The 15411-nt window shown below is 45.7% G+C and overlaps 1 protein-coding gene across 10 annotated transcripts in view; it reads right to left on the bottom strand.

Moving 5' to 3' along the window:
• Nucleotides 1-7318, bottom strand: part of LOC124039622 (band 4.1-like protein 3) — a 102729-nt gene extending 95411 nt beyond the window's left edge. For 9 of the 10 annotated variants that reach the window (XM_046355784.1, XM_046355791.1, XM_046355787.1 and 6 more), the window contains exon 1: nucleotides 7201-7318. In XM_046355784.1, the coding sequence (XP_046211740.1) occupies nucleotides 7201-7300 (100 nt within the window). In that variant the 5' untranslated portion in view covers nucleotides 7301-7318. Of the gene's footprint in view, nucleotides 1-6116; nucleotides 6466-7200 lie in introns of those variants that run through there. The other variant, XM_046355790.1, reaches the window with a different exon arrangement.
• Nucleotides 7319-15411: the final 8093 nt, after the last annotated feature.

Here is a 15411-nt window from a genome sequence, read left to right as displayed (position 1 = left end):
ATCAGAGACTGAGTGACATGCTGAACATCTTTGTTTTTGTCTATCTTGACGATATCCTGATTTCTTCTCCGTCACTCGAGATTCATGTTCAGCACGTTCGACGTGTTCTACAGCGCCTTTTAGAGAATTGTCTCTACGTAAAGTCTGAGAAGTGCTCTTTTTTTTGTCTCCTCCGTTACTTTCTCGGTTCCGTTATTTCCGCTGAAGGCATTCAGATGGATTCCGCTAAGGTCAAGCTGTCAGTGATTGGCCCGTTCCAAGGTCACGTGTCGGTTGCAGCGCTTTTTAGGTTTCGCTAATTTCTATCGGCGTTTCATTCGTAATTTCGGTCAAGTTGCTGCCCCTCTCACAGCTCTTACTTCTGTCAAGACGTGTTTTAAGTGGTCGGTTCCGCCCAGGGAGCTTTTGATCTTCTAAAAGAACGTTTTACGTCCGCTCCTATCCTCGTTACTCCTGGCGTCACTAGACAATTCATTGTCGAGGTTGGCCTTCAGAGGTAGGCGTGGGACCCATTCTATCCCAGCGCTTCCAGTCTGACGATAAGGTTCATCCTTGCGCTTATTTTCTCATCGCCTGTGTCGCCATCTAGGCGCAACTATGATGTGGGTAACCGTGAACTGCTCGCCATCCGCAGCCCTAGGCGAATGGCGACAGTGGTTGGAGTGGGCGACGTTCCTTTTGTCGTTTGGACAGACCATAAGAACCTTGAGTACATCCGTTCTGCCAAACGACTTAATGCCCGTCAAGCTCGTTGGGCGTTGTTTTCGCTCGTTTCGAGTTTGTGATTTCTTACCGTCCGGGTAGCAAGAACACCAAGCCTGATGCCTTATCCCGTCTGTTTAGTTCTTCTGTGGCTTCTACTGATCCCGAGGGGATTCTTCCTTATGGGCGTGTTGTCGGGTTAACAGTCTGGGAATTGAAAGACAGGTTAAGCAAGCACTCACGCACACTGCGTCGCCGCGCGCTTGTCCTAGTAACCTCCTTTTCGTTCCTGTTTCACTCGTCTGGCTGTTCTTCAGTGGGCTCACTCTGCCAAGTTAGCTGGTCATCCCGGTGTTCGAGGCACTCTTGCGTCTATTCGCCAGCGCTTTTGGTGGCCGACTCAGGAGCGTGACACGCGCCGTTTGTGGCTGCTTGTTCGGACTGCGCGCAGACTAAGTCGGGTAACTCTCCTCCTGCCCGGTCGTCTCAGACCGCTCCCATTCCTTCTCGACCATGGTCTCACATCGCCCTAGACTTCATTACCGGTCTGCCTTTGTCTGGGGAAGACTCAGATTCTTACGGTTGTCGATAGGTTCTCTAAGGCAGCACATTTCATTCCCCTCGCTAAACTTCCTTCCGCTAAGGAGACGGCACAAATCATTATCGAGAATGTATTCAGAATTCATGGCCTCCCGTTAGACGCCGTTTCAGACAGAGGCCGCAATTCACGTCACAGTTTTGGAGGAGTTCTGTCGTTTGATTGTGCGTCCGTCAGTCTCTCTTCGGGTTTCATCCCAGTCTAACGGTCAAGCCAGAGGGCCAATCAGACGATTGGTCGCATACTACGCAGCCTTTCTTTCAGAAACCCTGCGTCTTGGGCAGAACAGCTCCCCTGGGCAGAATACGCTCACAATTCGCTTCCTTCGTCTGCTACCGGGTTATCTCCGTTTCAGTAGTCTGGGTTACCAGCCTCCTCTGTTCTCATCCCAGCTTGCCGAGTCAGCGTTCCCTCCGCTCAAGCGTTTGTCCAACGTTGTGAGCGCACCTGGAGGAGGGTGAGGTCTGCACTTTGCCGTTACAGGGCACAGACTGTGAGAGCCGCCAATAAACGCAGGATTAAGAGTCAAGGTATTGTTGCGGCCAGAGAGTGTGGCTTTCCACTCGCAACCTTCCTCTTGACAGCTTCTCGTAAGTTGACTCCGTGGTTCATTGGTCCGTTCCGTGTCTCCCAGGTCGTCAATCCTGTCGCTGTGCGACTGCTTCTTCCGCGACATCTTCGTCGCGTCCATCCTGTCTTCCATGTCTCCTGTGTTAAGCCCTTTCTTCGCACCCCCGTTCGTCTTCCCTCCCCCCTCCCGTCCTTGTCGAGAGCGCACCTATTTACAAGGTACATAAGATCATGGACATGCGTTCTCGGGGGCGGGGTCACCAATACTTAGTGGATTGGGAGGGTTACGGTCCTGAGAGGAGTTCGGTTCCGTCTCGGGACGTGCTGGACCGTTCACTCATTGATGATTTCCTCCGTTGCCGCCAGGATTCCTCCTCGAGTGCGCCAGGAGGCGCTCGGTGAGTGGGGGGTACTGTCATGTTTTGTCATTTATTATCTTGTCTTGTCCCTGTGCTTCCCATTCTATTCGTTTCCCTCTGCTGGTCTTATTAGGTTCTTTCCCTCTTTCTATCCCTCTCTCTCCCCTCCCTCTCTCACTCTCTCGCTCTCTCTTCTCTCTATCGTTCCGTTCCTGCTCCCAGCTGTTCCTATTCCCTAATCAATCATTTAGTCTTCCCACACCTGTTCGATCCTTTCCCTGATTAGAGTCCCTATTTCTTCCTTTGTGTTCCGTTCCTGTCCTGTCGGTTCCTTGTTTAGAATTCACCGTGCTGTGATTGTGTATCGCCCTGTCGTGTCGTGTTTTCCTCAGATGCTGCGTGGTGAGCAGGTGTCTGAGTCTGTCTGGTTCAAGTGCCTTCCCGAGGCAACCTGCTGTTCACCTGCTGTTCAAGATCGAGTCTCCAGTTTGTCCTCGTCATTTCGAGTGAAAGTTGTGTTTTTTGTTTGTATTTACTTTACTGGATTAAAGACTCTGTTTTCGCCAAGTCGCTTTTGGGTCCTCTTTCACCTGCATGACAGAGGATATTTTTAAGTACTGGACAGCTTTGTGACATAAAAAGGACTTTGGTGGTCAAGATGTGTTGGTACCTGTACTGATGGTGCTAAAGCCATGACAGGAGACATAGTGGAGTGGTAATACCTGTGCAAGCAGTTGCTCCCGACGCCACTTGGGTACACTGCAGCATCCACCGAGAGGGTACTTCTGCTAAGGCAATGTCTGACAGCTTGTAAGACGTTTTGGACACTACAGTGAAAATGTTTAACTTTGTTAAAGCAAGGCCCCTGAACTCTTGTGTATATTCTGCACTATGCAATGATATGAGCAGCGACCATGTAATGTTTTTACGACATACAGAAGTGTGCTGGTTATTAAGGGTCAAAGCATTGACACGTTTAAAAAAAATTGATAGACCAGCTTAAAGTTTTATTTTCTGACCATAATTTTCACTTGTCTGACCGCTTGCATGATGACGGGTTTCTCACATGACTGGCCTATCTGGGAGATGTTTTCTCGCCTGAATGATCTGAATCTAGGATTACAGGGACTCTCCGCAACTATATTCAATGTGCGGGACAAAATTCAGGCTATGATTAAGAAGTTGGAGCTCTTCTCTGTCTGCATTAACAAGGACAACACACAGGTCTTTCCATCATTGTATGATTTTTTTTGTGCAAATGAACTCAAGCTTACGGACAATGTCAAATGTCATATAGCAAAGCACCTGAGTGAGTTGGGTGCACAATTACGCAGTACTTTCCCGAAACAGATGACACAAACAACTGGATTTGTTATCCCTTTCATGCCCTGCCTCCAGTCCACTTACCGATATCTAAACCAGAGAGCCTCATCGAAATTGCAACATGTAGTTCTGTGAAAATGTAATTCAATCAGAAGCCACTGCCAGATTTAGGATACTGCCAGAGTATCCTGCTTTGGCAAATCGCGCTGTTAAGACACTAATGCCCTTCATAACCACGTACCTATGTGAGAGTGGATTCACGGCCCTCACTAGCATGAAAACTAAATACAGGCACAGACTGTGTGTGGAAAAAGACTGAGACTCTCCAATACAACCCAACATTGCAGAGTTATGTGCATCCTTTCAAGCACACCCTTCTCATTAACCTGTGGTGAGTTATTCACAATTTTTGATGAACAAATAAGGTTTTATATGTAAGATGGCTAAATAAAGAGCAAAATGATTGATTATTATTATATTATTATTTGTGCCCTGGTCCTATAAGAGCTCATTGTCACTTCCCACGAGTCGGGTTGTGACAAACTCACACTCATTCTTATGTTTAATAAATGTATCGTATAGTGTGTGTGTGGCAGGCCTACAATGATGGCAAAAAACAACATTTGAGAGTGCGCTGACCCTGGTGCTAGAGGGGTGTACGCAGCTAGAAGTTGAATGTTTGAAGGGGTACGGGACTATAAAAAGTATGGGAACCACTGGCTTACGGAATGCATTGTGCATAGCCTATAGGGTTCTTCGAACCTTCTTTCATATGCTTCTATATTAGAGGGAGAGTGCAGTGCAATCTGAGATTCTATCTTACAATCTCGAAAAGTAAATATAACTATTTAATCAGTGCATAACAATCTTGCAGTCAGAGACGACCATATATATTGCTTTACAAAATATAACCAGGAAACTGTAATGTGAATACAGAGGCCTTTGCACCCAAGTTTAATTAAAAGACCATATGCACTAAAGCCCTGACAACCTGAAACAGTGGTCGTTTTCTCCCAAACTACAAGGCAGGGGGCAGAAACACTGGAGCAGGCATAGCCAGGGTATTGCAATCAAATATTTACCATGCCGAGTTGATACTTTGACTTTCATAGCACTTAAGCATTCATAATCATCCCATAAGTTTGGCTACATGAAAAATGTCTGATCAGTAGGCATGAGTCATTCTGGTAATGGAGCACTTTATGACTGCTGCTGGGAAAGGAGGCTGAGTCTGAGTTATACCTGCAGATCAATAAGGATTATTTTTGCTTTTGTATCGTATTGCAGGAAAACATTTCCCTGAGAGAAAGAGACAGAGAGAGCGAGAGAGAGAGAGGAGAAACAGAGCAAACTAAAACATATTTTGACCCTAAACAGAGAGTACACAGTGGCAGAATACCTGACAGACTCCGTGAGCATTGTTTTGCTATTGAGAAAGGCTGCTGTAGGCAGACCTGGCACTCAAGAGAAGACAGGCTATGTGCACACTGCCCACAAAATGAGGTGGAAACTGATCTGCACTTCCTAACCTCCTGCAAAATGTATGGCCATATTAGAGACAAATGGTTCCCCAAAATTACACAGACCTACAAAGAATTTGAAAACAAACCCTATTTTGATAAAGTCCCATATCTATTGGGTGAAATACCACAGTGTAACATTACAGCAGCACGATTTGTGACCTGTTGCCACAAGGGCAACCAGTGAAGAACAAACACCATTGTAAATACAACCCATATTTATGTTTATTTATTTTCCCTTTTGTACTTTAACTATTTGCACATAATACGATATTTGACATGTCTTTATTCTTCTGGAACTTTTGTGAGTGTAATGTTTACTGTAAAAATGTTTTTTGTTTATTTCACTTTTGTAAATTATCTATTTTACTTGCTTTGGCAATGTAAACATATGTTTCCCATGCCAAAAAATCCCTTAAATTGAATTGAGAGAGAGAGAGAGAGGAGAGAACCAGAGGCACATCTGCCTGGCAGTAACTGAACTTTTCCCCTAGGGAATGGACAGAAGAATCCCAACAATATAAATAGGAAGTATCAGCTGCACAAAAATTACAATAACAGCACGCCAGACCGAAGACTGACAGACATTTCTGTAGTATTTTAATAGCTTAGTGTTTCTAGTGCTGTGCTGACTGACATTTGCTGTGGTTAATCCACAGCTTTGGGGGGTTCGGAAGATTAAATACGAGACAAATACCGGTAGGTTAAAACCCAAACAGAACAGGCTGTCCTAAAAATAACCTATTTGAACTGTGTTTCTTGAGTTTATTCACTTCCTTATCACAGCAAAAGGCATTCTGTCTGTAGTCAATTCACCCCAATTCAACTCTCTCTGTGTCATACCTGCAATGCCATTTGCTGTGGTAGGCTAGGCTATGCATTTATAGCCTCCAAGGCATTTGGCAATCTCAAAGGAGCCTAACAGTTGTAGCCTACAGTAGACTTAAATGTCCCACAATTTGTTGATAGGTGACAAGGGCAGACCCCTCCAACAGGTTATATTCCTTTTGTGTGGAAATGTAGGAAGTATTTATTTGTACTCACCATCATAATTCATACAGCACATCCAGGTTCCATCCGGAATTGCATTCAAGTTGATCCAGAGTGATGTGGGGGAAAAATGTAATAAAATATAAGATGTCCAACACTCAAAGTGCAAAACATAACCAACATAACCTTGAGATCAAATAGGCTACACCAGTATACATTTTGTAAAACAGTAATAATATAGGCTACATCAATATCTGTAGGCCTACAGCAGTGTTCATTCCAAGCTGCAATCAGAACAGGCGCCAATGTTTTTGCCAGTGGCACGCGCCTGCAGTGAAGCCAGCCATCTGTACACGACAATCACCGCACATCAACATTCTTGACTGCAGAGACTGACATTGAATATTTCCCCTACAGCCTACTGCCAAAGACCGGTGTACTGCTGCAGATATGGATATATTCACTATTACAGTATGCAGGAATATAAGTATTCGCTGTTTCAAAATGAAACCATTCTACAGAGTAGCTTTCAGCGACTGGAGAATGAATTCCAGATGTAGAATACAGTAGCCATATGTCTATCCTCGAAGCTTTACGCACAGGATACTTTGTATCAACAGCTGTTGAACGCATGGAGACCTGATACAGTAAAATACAGTAGCCTGAAAGGAGAAATGGTCATAATTCAAGGGAATGTATGTAATATCTCCCTCGCACGGATGTGGGATATTGTTGTAAAAACAAGTCATTTTCGCAAATAATGAAATGCGCATAAGGCAATACAGTTCGCTCAAAAATGTTTAGACAACTTCGAATAGAAAATATGTATACCTGCAACAAGGTAAACTTTCAAAACACCCATCGATAGAGCTTCACAGTAAACACACTAACATTACTCAGTGACCCCAAAACAAAACGAACAGACATTAGGCTACTCTCATTACCATTAACGCGCTAAAGTCCGTCCCGAATGAACTATATAGGGTATTTCACTTGAAAACGTGTTTACCTGATTCCCGTAGATATGTTTGTGCTCACAGCCAACTGATACAATCCGCTCAACCAATACCGTTATTTCTGAAATGTCTAGTTGGCGGGTTGCCGTAGTCTAAATGCAGTTCAGCAGAGAGTGCCTCACCTGCAAAACCGTCCTCTCGCTCTCCACAATAGAACCAAGCGTTCCACACATTCACGCCCACTATTGCGCAATTAAGGAAACGCTTTAGGTCAACCCTCATAGGCCAAGGTTACTGTCAGTTAAACAGATGTGGGCTGGCTGTTGGAGCTCAATTCCAGTGGCTTTATTGAGTGAGATAAATGCAGTTACTGTCCCTCTGGACTACAGTATTCAGACAAATGTCACTCCTGCTGCCTAATGCAACGGCAGCGTAGCCTAGTGGTTAGAGCGTTGGACTAGTAACCGGAAGGTTGTGAGTTCAAACCCCCGAGCTGACAAGGTATAAATCTGTCGTTCTGCCCCTGAACAGGCAGTTAACCCACTGTTCCCAGGCCGTCATTGAAAATAAGAATATGTTCTTGCCTGGTTAAATAAAAGTTTAAAAAAAAAAAAGCTATTGAAATGGAGGTGTGTGCACTACTGAATAACTAAGCTTGCTGGTTATTTCAGGGCAAATGCCTGTATCAGTCTCTATGCATTTGATTTTGAGTCAAAACACTGGAGTTGATCAATCTCATTTTAGGCTATTATTAACAGGCCAACTGGCTTTGGGTATGACAAGTATTCCCTTTAGAGTGTAATAGGAGTTACAAAGAATGTCACAGCGACATGCCAGGAGGCTATATCTTCTTAATACACCTCAGACCACATGTATCTTTACCCGATCCTTATGAAGGGTGTGTTCCAACTGTCTTATGAATTACTGAATGTAAACCTGTCACCTGGAATAAATTCCTCCCACCCTCTCCCACACACAGAGATATAATCTCTGGAAAGTAATTATTTATATTATGGATAACTACAGTATAGCCATCTAACTTGATCTGGAGCGTTGGTGTGTGCACTATTTTATTAGGGCATATCCACAGGGAGTTATGACATGTAAATGGCTGTGGTATTGTAACAGAAGGTAGAGTCAGCGAGTGTGTGGTCAGATTGCAGTAGCATAATCATTGGAACACATTGCTCTTCACTGCCATTGCTTCTTAGACTGGCACTTTGGTGTGAAGTGGAATACTGGCTTCATGTGGCTATCAGTGGAAGTGCAGCTGAAAACAGCTTTCACACAGACAATTCTGATTTATGTTTCAGAAGGATATAGAACACAATGACACACAACATTTCATTAAAATGGATTTACAGCATTAGGTAATAAATAAAGAGACCTGATATCAGTGGTGTAAAGTATTTAAGGAAAAATACTTTTTAATTTTACCTTTATTTAACCAGGTAAGTCAGTTAAGAACACATTCTTATTTTCAATGACGGCCTGGGAACAGTGGGTTAACTGGCTGTTCAGGGGCAGAACGACAGATTTGTATCTTGTCAGCTTAGGGGTTTGAACTCGCAACCTTCCGGTTACTAGTCCAACGCTCTAACCACTAGGCTACGCTGCCGCCCCTTTAAAGTACTACTTAAGTAGTTTTTTTGGTATCTGTACTTTACTTGACGATTTACACTTTTGCTTTTACTTCACTAGATTCCTAAAGAAAATAATGTACTTTTTACTCCATACATTTTCCCTGACACCGAAAATTACTCGTTACATTTCGAATCCTTTGCAGGACAGGAAAGTGGTCCAATTCACGCTCTTCTCAAGAGAACATCCAGTGCGGGTGCACATCCCTAGTCATCCCTGCAGCATCTGTGTCACACCCTGACCTTAGTATTCTTTGTTTTCCTTGTTATTTGGGTTAGGTCAGGGTGTGACATGGGTGATGTATGTGTTTTTCGTCTTGTTTAGGGGTTTTGTATGTTTATGGGGCTGTTTCCTTTCTAGGTATATTGTATGTCTATGGTTGCCTAGATTGGTTCTCAATTAGAGGCAGCTGTCTATCGTTGTCTCTGATTGGGAACCATATTTAGGCAGCCATATTCTGTGGGTACTTTGTGGGTGATTGTTTCCGTGTCTGTGTTTGTTTCACCACACAGTACTGTTTCTTATTTGTTTCGTTTATTGTTTTGTACTGTTTCAGTTTATTCATTAAAATCTACTATGGACACTTACCACGCTGCATTTTGGTCCGATCTCTGCTTACACCTCCTCTTCAGACTAAGAGGAGGGAATCAGCCATGACAGAATCACCCACCAACCCAGGACCAAGCAGCGTGGTGACAGGCAGCGGCAGGAGGAGCAGCGCAATCAGGACTATTGGACTTGGGAGGAGATACTGGATGGAGATGGACCCTGGACGCAGCCGGGGGAATATCGCCGCCCCAAGGCAGAGCTGGAGGCAGCCAAAGCAGAGAGGCGGCGGTTTGAAGAGGCAGCACGGAAGCAGGGCTGGAATCCCGAGAGTCAGCCCCAAAAATGTCTTGGGCGGGGCACACAGGGAGTATGGCGAAGCCAGGTAGGAGACCTGCGCCAACTGCCTGTGCTTACCGGAGAGCGAGAGGGACCGGGCAGGCACCGTGTTATGCTTTGGAGCGCACAGTGTCCCCAGTGCGGGTGCATAGCCCGGTGCGGTACATACCAGCTCCTCGTATCAGCCGGGCTAGAGTGGGCAACGAGCCAGGTGCCATGAAGCCGGCTCTACGCATCTGGTCTCCAGTGCGTCTCCTTGGTCCGGCATACATGGCACCAGCCTTACGCATGGTGTCCCCAGTTCGCCAACACAGCCCGGGCGGGGCGACCGTGAGCATTCAACCAGGTAAGGTTGGGCAGGCTCGGTACGCAAGAGCTCCAGTGCGCCTGCACGGTCCGGTCTATCCAGTTCCACCTACACGCACCAGCCCTCCGGTGGCAGTCCCCCGCACCAGGCTTCCTGTGGGTGTCCAGAGCCCAGTACTCCCTGTTCCTCCTTCCCGCACTCTCCCTGAGGTGCGTGCCCTCGGCCCAGTACAACCAGTGCCGTCAGATTCTCCCGTCTCTCCAGAGCTGCTAGAGTCTCCCATCTCTCCAAAGTCTCCCGCCTGTCCAGAGCTGCTAGAGTCTCCTGCCTGTCCAGAGCTGCTAGAGTCTCCCGCCTGTCCAGGGCTGCTAGAGTCTCCCGCCTGTCCAGAGCTGCTAGAGTCTCCCGCCTGTCCAGAGCTGCTAGAGTCTCCCGCCTGTCCAGAGCTGCTAGGGTCTCCCGCCTGTCCAGAGCTGCTAGAGTCTCCCGCCTGTCCAGAGCTGCTAGAGTCTCCCGCCTGTCCAGAGCTGCTAGAGTCTCCCGAATGACCAGAGCTGCTAGAGCCGCCAGAGCCGCCAGTCTGTAAGGAGCCGCCAGAGCCGCCAGTCTGCAAGGAGCCGCCAGAGCCGCCAGTCTGCAAGGAGCCGCCAGAGCCGCCAGTCTGCAAGGAGCCGCCAGAGCCGCCAGTCTGCAAGGCGCCGCCAGAGCCGCCAGTCTGCAAGGAGCCACCAGTCAGCCAGGATCCACCAAAGCCGCCAGTGAGCCAAGATCCGCCAGAGCCAACAGTCAGCCAGGATCCGCCAGAGCCGCCAGTCAGCCAGGATCCGCCAGAGCCGTCAGTCAGCCAGGATCCGCCAGAGTCGTCAGCCAGTCCGGAGCTGCCCCTCAGTCCCGAGCTGCCCCTCAGTCCCGAGCTGCCCCTCAGTCCCAAGCTGCCCCTGAGTCCGGAGTTGCCCCTCAGGCCGGAGCTGCCCCTCAGTCCAGTGGGGCCATTCAGTGGGGCCATCTTCGTCTTCAGACGAAGAGGAGGAAATCAGCCGTGACAGTCTGATCTGACAAACTCACTAAACGCAAATTATTTGCTTGTAAATTATGTCTGAATGTTAGAGTGTGCCCCTGGCTATCCTTAAAAAATATTGTGATTTACACTTTTACTTCTACTTTTGATACTTAAGTATATTTTAGCAATTACATTTACTTTTGATACCTAAGTATATTTAAAAACAAATACATTTAAACTTTTACTACTGGGTGACTCACTTTTACTTGAGTCATTTTCTATTAAGGTATCTTTACTTTTACTAAAGCATGACAATTTGATACTTTTTCCACCACTGCCTGACATTGAAGGCCTGATGTGGTAAGTCTTTCACATCGTTTGCATGTACAATAAAAGTATATCACAAGAGAGTACAGGCCTACCAGTCAAGTCAGCCATAAGATACAGTGCCTTCATTTACATTTACATTTACATTTAAGTCATTTAGCAGACGCTCTTATCCAGAGCGACTTACAAATTGGTGCATTCACCTTATGACATCCAGTGGAACAACCACTTTACAATAGTGCATCTAAATATTTTAAGGGGGGAGGGGGTGAGAAGGATTACTTTATCCTATCCTAGGTATTCCTTAAAGAGGTGGGGTTTCAAGTGTCTCCGGAAGGTGGTGATTGACTCCGCTGTCCTGGCGTCGTGAGGGAGTTTGTTCCACCATTGGGGAGCCAGAGCAGCGAACAGTTTTGACTGAGCTGAGCGGGAACTTACTTCCTCAGTGGTAGGGAGGCGAGCAGGCCAGAGGTGGATGAACGCAGTGCCCTTATTTGGGTGTAGGGCCTGATCAGAGCCTGGAGGTACTGAGGTGCCGTTCCCCTCACAGCTCCGTAGGCAAGCACCATGGTCTTTGCGAGCTTCAACTGGAAGCCAGTGGAGAGAGCGGAGGAGCGGGGTGACGTGAGAGAACTTGGGAAGGTTGAACACTAGACGGGCTGCGGCGTTCTGGATGAGTTGTAGGGTTTAATGGCACAGGCAGGGAGCCCAGCCAACAGCGAGTTGCAGTAATCCAGACGGGAGATGACAAGTGCCTGGATTAGGACCTGCGCCGCTTCCTGTGTGAGGCAGGGTCGTATGCGGATGTTGTAGAATGAAATGTTAATCAGGATCACGCCAAGGTTCTTAGCGCTCTGGGAGGAGGACACAATGGAGTTGTACCGTGATGGCGAGATCATGGAACGGGCAGTCCTTCCCCAAGTCTTCAGTTCAGCTTGAGGTGGTGATCCGTCATCCACACTGATGTCTGCCAGACATGCAGAGATGCGATTCGCCACCTGGTCATCAGAAGGGGGAAAGGAGAAGATTAATTGTGTGTCGTCTGCATAGCAGACAGTACTCAGAAAGTACTCAGACCCCTTTACCTTTTCCACATTTTGTTATGTTACAGCCTTATTCTAAAATGGATTGAATAAAAAAAATCCTCAGCAATCTACACACAATACCCCGTAATGACAAGGCGAAAACAGATTCTATATATTTTTTGGCAAATAAAAAAAAATCTAAAACAGAAATACCTTATTTACACAAGTATTCCGACCCTTTGCAATGAGACTCAAAATTGAGGTCAGGTGCATCCTATTTCCATTGATCATCCTTGAGATGTTTCTACAACTTGATAGGAGTCCACCTGTGGTAAATTATATTGATTGGACATCATTTGGAAAGGCACACACCTGTCTACATAAGGTCCCACAGTTGACAGTGCAATGACAAAGCAAAAACCAAGCCATGAGGTTAAAGGAATTGTCTGTAGTGCTCCGAGATAGGATTATGTCACGGCACAGATCTGGGGAAGGGTAAGCAAAAAATGTCTGCAGCATTGAAGGTCCCCAAGAACACAGTGGCCTCCATCATTCTTAAATAGAAGAAGTTTGGAACCATCAAGACTCTTCCTGGAGCTGGCCGCTTGGCCAAACTGAGGAATCGTGGGAGAAGGGCCTTGGTCAGGGAGGTGACCAAGAACCCAATGGTCACTCTGAAAGAGCTCTAGAGTTCCTCTGTGGAGATGGGAGAACCTTCCAGAAGTACAACCATCCCGGCAGCACCAATCAAGCCTTTATGGTAGAGTGGCCAGACGGGAAGCCACTCCTCAGTAAAAGGCACATGACAGCCTGCTTGTAGTTTGCCAAAAGACACCTAAAGACTCTCAGACCATGAGTCAAAGACTCCAGCCACCCTAGTCATGGACTGTTCTCTCTGCTACCGCACGACAAGCGGTACCGGAGCACCAAGTCTGGGTACAAAAGGCTTCCTAACAGCTTCTATCCCCAAGCCATAAGACTACTGAACAGCTAATTAAAGGGCTACCCAGACCCGTCTTTTACGCTGCTGCTACTCTCTTTTTATTATCTATGCATAGTGGGGTGGGTGAGGGGGATTCTAAGGGCCTGTGACTGACAGGGGCCCTAACCAATTATTAGAACATTAGGTTAAAAAATTAAATAGTACATTTCATCATTTATATAATATTTTATTTACAATGTACTAATAAAACTAATAGTTAATTTTTTTCTATTTGGCAAAAGTAAACATCCAGAGAGCCTCTGCCCCTGCCTAGTGCCAGGCCCAACAGATGCAGCTTCAGACTCAGCAGCCCTGTCTCCCCATCTCCATACCCCTGAACCAGCCCTACTCCCAACCGAAGAAGGAGGTGAGCAGCATTGTATTGAATGACATGTCAGTTGACATAATTGCAGGGACTGCAATGCATTGAGGACAGGAATGTGATTCTCCAGTCAGGAAAAGTCTCCCTTGACACAGAGGCAGCTAATATCAGAGCCTTAAAGGAAGAGATGCAGGCTCTTAGAGATGGATGGGAGTCTCTCCTGTCTGAGGCAACACTGATTGCAATGCAAATGGATGTTGCACCTCAATTTAGCAAGGAACACAGCCGCCAGAGGAAAGGAAAGAGATTCCATGAGACCTCTTAAGAGGAGACAGCTCAGGACAGTGTTGCAACGGTGTTTTGGAACATAGTGTTTTTTACTGCTATGGACAACATGATAAGTGATTAGGACACTAGGTTCCACGCCACTGGAAAAATTGTAGAATCCTTTTCTGCTGTTCTGAAAGTTGGGCAGATTAGTGAGGATAAAGTCTCTTCTGTGTGCCAACCACTGGTCATGAAGTATTCCAGAGATCTTACACTTGAGTTTCAAAATAAAGTAAGACACCTGAACACTGTATATGCTGCCATTTCCCCCCCTAACTTGTCCCCTCTTGGTCTTCTGAATGCAGTTTGTAAGATGTAGCTGCAAAGCATCTTGGAGACGTGTGCATTGCTTTCCGTATATTTTGCACACTGCCTGTGACTGTTGTTGGTGGCGAGAGAGCTTTCCTCTAAGCTAAAACTGATTTTAAAAACTATTTCGGGTCCACTATCTGTCCCGGGACAGACTTTGCAGTCTTGCCATGCTTTCCATTGAAAGTCAGATAGCTAGAAAGCTGAACTTCAAAGACTTAATCAGTGACTTTGCTAGCAAGAAGGCTGGGCGCTGGGCTCTTGGTGAGTAAAGCAGAGCCAGGGCCAGTGATAAATGTTCAATGGCATGGCTATGGATATTGGATCACTACACACATGATGTCCACAGGCTGAGAACAGACTGAGAACAAGATATATCTCAAAGTAATGGCTGGATTGTCATAAAATGTGTTGTGCACAATCAAGCCCCCAAGTGGAAGAAACCTATTGATTTGGTGACCTCTTGACCTTTCCTCTAGCGCCACCATCAGGCCTTTTCATTTCCATTTTGTTTTCCATTTCCACTGTACAGCTGGTTATTTTTTTTAGTTGGTCTGTATACTTAGTTCAAAACTCTGCTTCTGATTTTATTCTGTTTGTTATATCATTATATAGATGATAATGTTAATTTATTTTAATTGAAGAGGTTAATGTATATTTAAGTTGTATTTATTTTAAGTTATTCATTAATGTTAAGAGAATTTTCAGTTCAATAACTTTTCCATTAAAATTACATTTAGACTGTAAAAGATGGCTTTTAGCACATTTCTTATAGAGGGTATCAGGCTTGCATCAAATAGTGAATTCCACTGTATGCATAATGTTGCATGCATGTCTGCAGTATTATATTTTCACAGCTCACTCTCAGTAAATATAGTACAGTAAATATTGGACTACAAGAGAGTTGCAAGCCTGCAAAGGTAGAGTTATTTAAAGCCTTGAATGGGTCGATTGGCTTCTGGAGGTGTGTGGTTACAGCAATTGCGCAGGGTTGATGTGGCCTGTGGTGGTGGGTCGCAATGTGATATCTTTCATGGGGCCCAAAATCCCTGGCGCGCCCCTGCCTACATGTACATATTATCTCAACTGACCTGTGCCCCAGCACGTTGACTCTGTACCGGTACCCCCTGTATATAGCCTTGCTATTGTTATTTTACTGTTGCGGATTAATTATTTGTCACCTTTATTTTAAAATGTTTACTTATCTATTTTTTACTTAACACTTTTTTTCTTAAAACTTCTTAAAGCATTGTTGCTTGTAAGTAACA

Source organism: Oncorhynchus gorbuscha, linkage group LG07 (genome assembly GCF_021184085.1).
Source record: "Oncorhynchus gorbuscha isolate QuinsamMale2020 ecotype Even-year linkage group LG07, OgorEven_v1.0, whole genome shotgun sequence".
Lineage (NCBI taxonomy): Eukaryota > Metazoa > Chordata > Actinopteri > Salmoniformes > Salmonidae > Oncorhynchus > Oncorhynchus gorbuscha.
The sequence above is the reverse complement of the archived record's forward strand: the minus strand, read 5'-3'. Positions and strand labels throughout refer to the sequence as shown.